At 39.4% G+C, this 7669-nt stretch overlaps 1 protein-coding gene across 1 annotated transcript; it reads right to left on the bottom strand.

The window, feature by feature from the left end:
* Positions 1-205: 205 nt before the first annotated feature.
* On the bottom strand, positions 206-6963 carry LOC131532863 (tripartite motif-containing protein 16-like). The gene is made up of 6 exons (XM_058764641.1): positions 5622-6963; positions 2273-2368; positions 1953-2186; positions 1348-1504; positions 1188-1247; positions 206-1008 (listed from the first exon to the last, which is right to left on the bottom strand). The coding sequence occupies exons 1-6, from the start codon at positions 6270-6272 to the stop codon at positions 461-463; spliced, it is 1746 nt and encodes a 581-aa protein (XP_058620624.1). The 5' UTR covers positions 6273-6963; the 3' UTR covers positions 206-460.
* Between the last annotated feature and the right edge of the window lie 706 nt (positions 6964-7669).

Below are 7669 nucleotides of genomic sequence, written 5' to 3'. Positions count from 1 at the left end.
TGTTTCCACCAAACAACTAAACCATGAATATATATTCAGCAACAGCTAAATATGAAAACTATATGTTACAAGAAGAACATTTCTAGTTTAAATGCAGAGAAACACTCTCATGTGTGTGAATAAATAAAAGAATAAGGTGTTTGATGCTGTTAAAGAGAAAACATCAGCAATGCTATACCAGAATGTAACGCCGGGTCAAAGGTGAGACGGTGGATCCAAGCACAAGCAGCGTTTATTAACAAAAGGTAAATCAAATATGGGTGAACAGAAAAACCAGCAAACTTCAGCTCCGCAATCCTTAAACAAGAGGATCATGACACAAAATGACTTGTGTTTTCAGTCTGTCTTTAAATCTAAGTCACGTCTCGAGTCAGATCTTCAGAAGTCCAAGTCAAGTGTTTTTTTTTTGTTTGGTTTTTTTTTTTGTGACTTCTGTGTGACTCGAGTCCAAGTCACAGACTCAGGTTTCTATCTCTGCTGTTAGATCACACAGTTTCACTGATGATGCAGTATAAACATAAAACCCAGGATAGAGCGGCTGAGTGAATGTGGTCTGGACTGTGTGGATGAGGCTCATTGTGTCAGAGACGCTGTAGAAGGACAGAGTTCCTGCTCTGTGGTCCACAAACACTCCTATTCTCCTGCTGATGGGCTCCACAGAGAGATCAGTCTCTATGTTATTGTGATAGAATGAGTATCTGGAGGGAGTGCAGATCAAACTCCAGGACTGATTATTAGATCCAAACACACACTCAACACCGTCTCCCTTCCTGCTGATGCTCTTATATGACACTGATATCTCCACACCATCATCTCCACTGCACTCGATCTCCCAGTAACAGCGTCCACACACACTCTCTCTACACAACACCTGAGGATGCTCATCAAATCTGTCTGGATGCTCAGGATACGGCTGATCTGAGTCAGTGACAGCAGCTGCTCTGTTTCTCTCAGACAGACGGATGTGTTTATTCACTGTGTTTGGATCCAGAGTCAGAAACCTGCGATCTGATGAAGATAAAACAAGACTTATTTCATGTTGTTTACACAAACTTTTTCATTTGTGAAAATCATTCCAAGACTCTTTGTTAATTACATAAATCTTTCGTTTTGATACGTTTGCATTCTTTTTAATAACACTGTGAACTCAGGTGTGATGCCTTTTATAGTTGTTCATAATGTCTTACACTGCAGGAACTCTGGCCTGGTCTTCGCTTCTTTGAGAGGAATAATGTCACTGTATGTTACTGCGGACAAAGTCATAATTAATGTGATTCTCATGAGAAACATGAATCTCTTCCATACTGTATTTATAGTTCGTTTCTTCTGTGTGATATGACACATTACCTCTGCCAGATATCTGTTCAATCTCTTCTTTGCAGAAATCCTCCAGTTTTTCTTTCAGTTCAGAAACAGATTTCTCCACATGACTGAACGAGAGGAGAGAGCTGATGGTGATGGGTTCGTCTGTAGATTCAGGAGAGACGGAGAACGACTGGAAACTCTGCAGGAGAAAGAAAATACACAACAAGATTGTTTTTATGCTAGTTTTGTGTGTGTGTGTGTTTTCTTTTCAATTTTTAAATCTTGTGTGTTTTTTTTTCTAATAACAATTTAAATACTCCAGTAATTGTCAGTAGCATACACAGCTGATGGACTCCATCTATGATTAGATCATCGATCTGAATCTGATCCAGACGTAGACTTTAACAACAATGCAATTTTCTCAGCGTTTGTTTAAAATGTTGCTTTTTTCATGAAATGTACCCATATACAACTGGTGATTTAAAAAGAATGCATTGAGCTAGAATACATTTTTTATTTTCTTTTTTTTAAAGCAGAAGCTCTGTTCTTTCTTTTGACGTATTGCATGTTCAGATATTTCTACAAAAGAAAGGGAGGTTTTGCGGACACACGAGAAGCTCCGGTCTGTGTGTAAGGATCTGTGTCACCTGCAGGAACTGGATGTGATCCTGTGTGTGTGAAAGCTGCTCCAGCTCAGCGTCTCTCCTCCTCAGATCATTGATCTCCTGCTCCAGTCGCTCCAGTCGTCCTTCAGCTCGACTCACTGCTTGCTTTTCCTGATCTCTGATCAGCCGTATCAGCTCAGAGCGGCTTCTCTCGATGGAGCGGATGAGCTCAGTAAAGATCCTCTCGCTGTCCTCCACTGCTGTCTGTGCAGAGCGCTGTTAGGACACACAGCACATGCAGCTCTATGAGTCTAAGAGCGGCTCTTCTGTCTATCAGCTGCTGTTCTTCTGCACAAACTCACCTCATGAGACTCCACAGCCGCTCTCAGCTCCTTCAGCTCTTCCTCTCTCTGCTGGATTCTCTCGTGATATTTCACTTGTGTCTCCTTCAGGATCCTCTGTTCACATAAACACATCAGCAGTGTTGTACAAACCAGTGATAAAATACACGTTGTTGAGTCCAACATTCATTCACTGCAAATTAAATATAATAAAGCACTATTATATGAGTCAGAGTGTGATATTGTGACGAGGAAAGGAGAGGAGATGTGGATCTCCTTAACAAAGACAATACCAGACATCAACTGAAGAGCATATAAGTGAACGAGGAACCAAACAAGACACAGGTGATGATAATATAACTATAACAACAAACTGGAAACTAAAATAAAGGAAACAGGAATTAAATTCAGGAAAACAAGGATATGCAAACTAAAAGCCCTTTAAACACAATCACTTATGTGAAAGATATATGCATATAAAAATGTATGTATGTACATAGAGGAAATACATTTGTTTATATTTATATCTCCTCTAACTTTAGGGTTTAAAGTTAAAAATGAAATAAATAAATAATAATAATCAGCATTCATCATCATGTTGCAGATAGTAAAGATGACAGTGAGGAAATGATTAATTATTGTTAGATATATATATATATATATATATATATATATATATATATAGGCATTTTGGGGGCAATTTATCTATTGTATTATATTTCTTTCTTATATTTTTGGGTTTTGTATAAAGTACTGTTAAGTTCTTCTTACAATAAATATATGGCAGCAGCTATTTGCATTAAGTGTAAATAGCATATTTTCTTAGCAATGGATACTATTTACACCAAGTGAAAATAGCAGTATTTTTTAATGATATGATATTTACACTAAGTGCAAGTTGAATAATATGTTAAAATAGCAAGATTTTCTTGCAAATAGTGGCAGTTATCTGCACCTCAGTATTGTAGTAGAGTGAATTCAGGTAATCTGGGACATTTTTTGCAATTTTGACTTTGCGATTTATTTCGATATCTATCTAACACATTAGATCAACACATTAGACTTTTCTGAAATCCCTGAGATGTTTTCTAACCACACCAGAAGAAATAATGTAGATATTATGCCCAGAGGAGACATGCCACACCTATTAAGTGTTTTTGTGCCCCCCAAAAAAATTCTGCCTGAATTTGATAATCTGGGACAGGTCACTTTATAATCTGGGACATATGTATTAGGCCTAAAAAAAGCCTATATTCACCATATTTATGCACGCCAAACACAATATCACCAATAGCTCCCTTCATTCTACTCTCTTTGCATTGGTTTAGCTTCTTCGTATTTCTCTCTCTCTCTCTTCCTCGCTCTTTCTGTTGCCATCTCTTTTCCTGACGCTGTGGTGCCATTGCATTTTGTAATACATTTCATTGAGTTAATTAAAGGCCATGGATATTTTCATATTTTAGCTGACTTAATGACGTGTGTGTGTGTGTGTGTGTGTGTGTGTGTATGGGTGTGTGTGTGTGTGTGTGTGTGTGTGTGTATGTGTGTGTGTGTGTGTGTGTGTGTGTGTGTGTGTGTGTGTGTGTGTGTGTGTGTGTGTGTGTGTGTGTGTGTGTGTGTGTGTGTGTGTGTGTGTGTGTGTGTGTGTGTGTGTGTGTGTGTGTGTGTATGTGTGTGTGTGTGTATGGGTGTGTGTGTGTGTGTGTGTGTGTGTGTGTGTGTGTGTGTGTGTATGTGTGTGTGTGTGTGTGTATGTGTGTGTGTGTGTGTGTGTGTGTGTGTGTGTGTGTGTATGTGTGTGTGTGTGTGTGTGTGTGTGTGTGTGTGTGTGGGTGTGTGTGTGTGTGTGTGTGTGTGTGTGTGTGTGTGTGTGTGTGTGTGTATGTGTGTGTGTGTGTGTGTGTGTGTGTGTGTGAACAGAACATTGTGAGCTGGCCTGGGCGCAGATCCCCCTCCTGCTCAGTGATTTGAACCGTTGTATATACTAAACTAACTGGGAATTTGGGAAATGAAATTAACGGTTTACTTCATCCTGATACCTTTGCTTGCTATTGGAATATGTTTCCCAGATTCCGTCTCTGTAGACTAGCTGCTAGCTACTGTGAACTTGTGCTAATGTTATAACCTCCAGAATTAACACCCATTTCTCATTATGGCATATATTAGCCCTTGTCATTAGATTGATAAAGTCCCTAAATGCATATTTCCCCCATTTGAAGACTGTCCCCGATTACCCAAAGCATGCTGTCCCACATTCTCAATCATATTTGATAATGTGGGACAACAAAAAAATGTTTGAAAGAAAAAAAACTAAAACACATTTTCAACACTTTAATACATATTTTGTTGCTTGAATAGATCACAAACATAATTTGACAACGATTAGGAACATTGTCTTATTTATGACACATTTATGTCCTTAACATTAATCTCGTCAGAATCCTATGTGATTGACCTTGTCATGCAATTCCCAGGGGAGCTTCTTGATTGACAGGTGCCCCGCCCCTTTCTGTGGAATCACCCCCATGAAGTCATGTGATTTTTGTCACATGACATCCATGCTAAAATTATAGTAAAAGTCCTGTTGACTAAATTTGATTAGAACAGGAAATAAACACACTGCAGTTTAGGTGTCCCAGATTACCCGGATTCACCCTACATTATAAAACAGTACGCAATAATAACGTATTGAGTGTAAATTATAGTTTTAATTCAAATTATTAAATGGATGCCACCTTATTGGGACAATAGTCCTCCCTACACCTACCCTATACTTTTATTTTCAACTTTTTGATTATTTCCTTCGTTTTTATTGAAAATAAATGCCTTTCTTATGCGATATGAGATTTGAAAAGGGAGAAAAAAAGTTTGTTACAATGAGGGCTCGAACTCGGGCCGATCGCGTCAAAAAGCACGCGCCTTATCATCTACACCACTGAAACTGACGATGAATGATTGTTTTTTTTTTTATTGTTGATGAGTGGAGCCTTTGCTAATAGACACTCCGTAAATATATTACATGAAACAAAATATTTAAGCTGTCTGATGTTTGATAATAGGAGTATAGACTTTCAAATGTTATTCTATGGTTAGTATAAACAATCAATGCTGTGTCCGAAGCCTATTTCAATTAAATGACATGCTTTCTCAGCACTTCAGACTTCATCTTGAGGAGCTAAACTAGTACAAAATTTATTTGTGCAATAAACGACGCACACGTTTCATCGCTCGCTCTGAAATTTGGTCTCATGAGTGATTTACTCACATTGTAGATGCTTGAAGCAGATTGATAAAACAGTGGAGAGCTGCAGTGCTGTCCTCAGGACTCTGAATAATCAGATTGTGTTGTGTAATGTGGTTGAACTCATACCTGTTTCTCGGTCCTCTCTGCTTCTGCGGTCACAGTTTCGTGGTTCTTGTGTTCATCCATCAAACACGGATAACAGATGCACCGCTGGTCAGTTCTGCAGTAGAGTTTGAGCTGTTCTTGGTGCTTCGAGCAGATCATCTCCTGCAGTCGTCCAGTGGCTTCGGTCAGTTTGTGTTTCTTGCTTCTGAAGAAACTCTCATGTTGCTGAAGGTGATCGTGACAGTAAGAGTTCAGACACACCAGACAGGACTTGACAGCTTTGAGTTTGGTCCCAGTACAGACGTCACACTCCACATCTCCGGATCCAGCGTCACTATCAGCGGTTTGGAGTCTGGTCTTCTTCAGTTTCTCCAGCATTTCAGCCAGCAGGACATTAGTAGCTAAAGCAGGTCTGGAGCTGAAGGTCTGTCTGCACTGAGGACAGCTGTAGACTCTCGTCTGATCCTCCTGATCCCAGCAGCCTGTAATACAGCTCTTACAGTAACTGTGTCCACAGGGAATGGCCACCGGATCCTTCAGCAGATCCAGACACACTGGACACGTGAACTGATCCTGATCCACTGGAATACTGGCTTCTGCCATTGTGTGTGAGTTTGTGTGAAAGAGAGACGCTTCACTTTCACTTTCTCTCTCCAGAAACAGCGAAGTCATTTCCTGGTTTGTGTTTGAGAGACGTGTGCAAAACTACACGGCAGTCTGTGCTCTCTTCATCATCATCTGGAGGATCGTGCAGTAAAGGACATCCACAGTCAGGATTAATATCAACATTAGTTACATTGGTATCAGACATAATGTATCAGAACATGAAGTCATATATTGATTAATAAAGTCAACTGCTCTTCTTCCATTGTGTTGTATACAGTAAAGAAGAATGACTTTCATTAACTCTGAATGAGATGAAGATTTGAGCTGATGATGAGATGATGTTCTGTGGTTTGGGCAGCAGAGAGCGAGAGAGGATCACAAACATCTGATCATGAGACCTATGATATTATTAAATCAGGACTTTAGTTCTCAAGTCTGAGACAGAAATGTTTGATTGATGAAAAGTGTTTTAAAAACAGTTCTGTAAAAGATGTATAGGCCTATGTTTTTTCCTTTCTGTTTGAGAATGTAGTTACAGAACAAGCTACTGTAAGAGACGTGAGAGGTTAGACTTAAAGACCAAATAATGATAATATTACTTTGTTCTCAATATGATTATATGTTTATTTGTGCGTTGCACTACAATCATCTTGCATTATGCGCTGCTTCCCTCAAAATATCTCTTTTGCACAATTTCACAGTATTTGTGTAAGGTACAGTCTCAGTTTATTCAACTATTTATAGTATGCAGTATGTATAGTCAGATGGCTAACCGTTGTATAGGTCTATAATTGGTAATTTTGTATGTTTATGTTTGTTTAATAATGTAGCACATGTAACAGAATGACAATAAAGCTCGACTTGACTTCTGTTCCTTTGTAACTCAGTCTTGCTTCAGTGTTTTCAGACCGGACAGTGATGTGAAATGAGATCTGGTTTGACTTCACGTGAGCGTAATAAAGGTTCACAGAGCTCGAGGTTCAGTCGGAGGCTGTTGTGAATGTGGGTTTTGTTTGGGGTCTGGAGAAGCGTGAAGAAGCGCTCTTTCTCCGGCTCTAGAGCTCAGTAACTTCATTAGGATAACAGGCAGCACATGCTGAGCTCCGGATCAGATGCTTCATAACGTGACCCTTCAGTTCAGCTCAGTCCCACACAGGCTTCATGTCCAGCGGACGCAGACGGACAGATGTTCCCTCTTTACCTGCAGTCCAGGTGAGTTCCTCATCAGCAGCTCCGTCACGGATCTGAGAGACCTCAGACGTGTTAAACAGACACAAAGCTTTAGTCAAGGACAGACTCATATCAAGCAAACCGATGATCTAACATGACCTACTGATGAATAGCCTTATGTCTATATCTTAGATTCATTATTTAATGATGAAGCCTGTGACACACTGTTAACTGAATTAATTTGGAAATAACAGTCATATTAGAATTATAAAGATAATTTAAGCTTTTGCTTT

Source organism: Onychostoma macrolepis, chromosome 24 (genome assembly GCF_012432095.1).
Source record: "Onychostoma macrolepis isolate SWU-2019 chromosome 24, ASM1243209v1, whole genome shotgun sequence".
NCBI lineage: Eukaryota > Metazoa > Chordata > Actinopteri > Cypriniformes > Cyprinidae > Onychostoma > Onychostoma macrolepis.
Note: the sequence above shows the minus strand (reverse complement) of the source record. Positions and strands in the feature narration are given on the sequence as shown.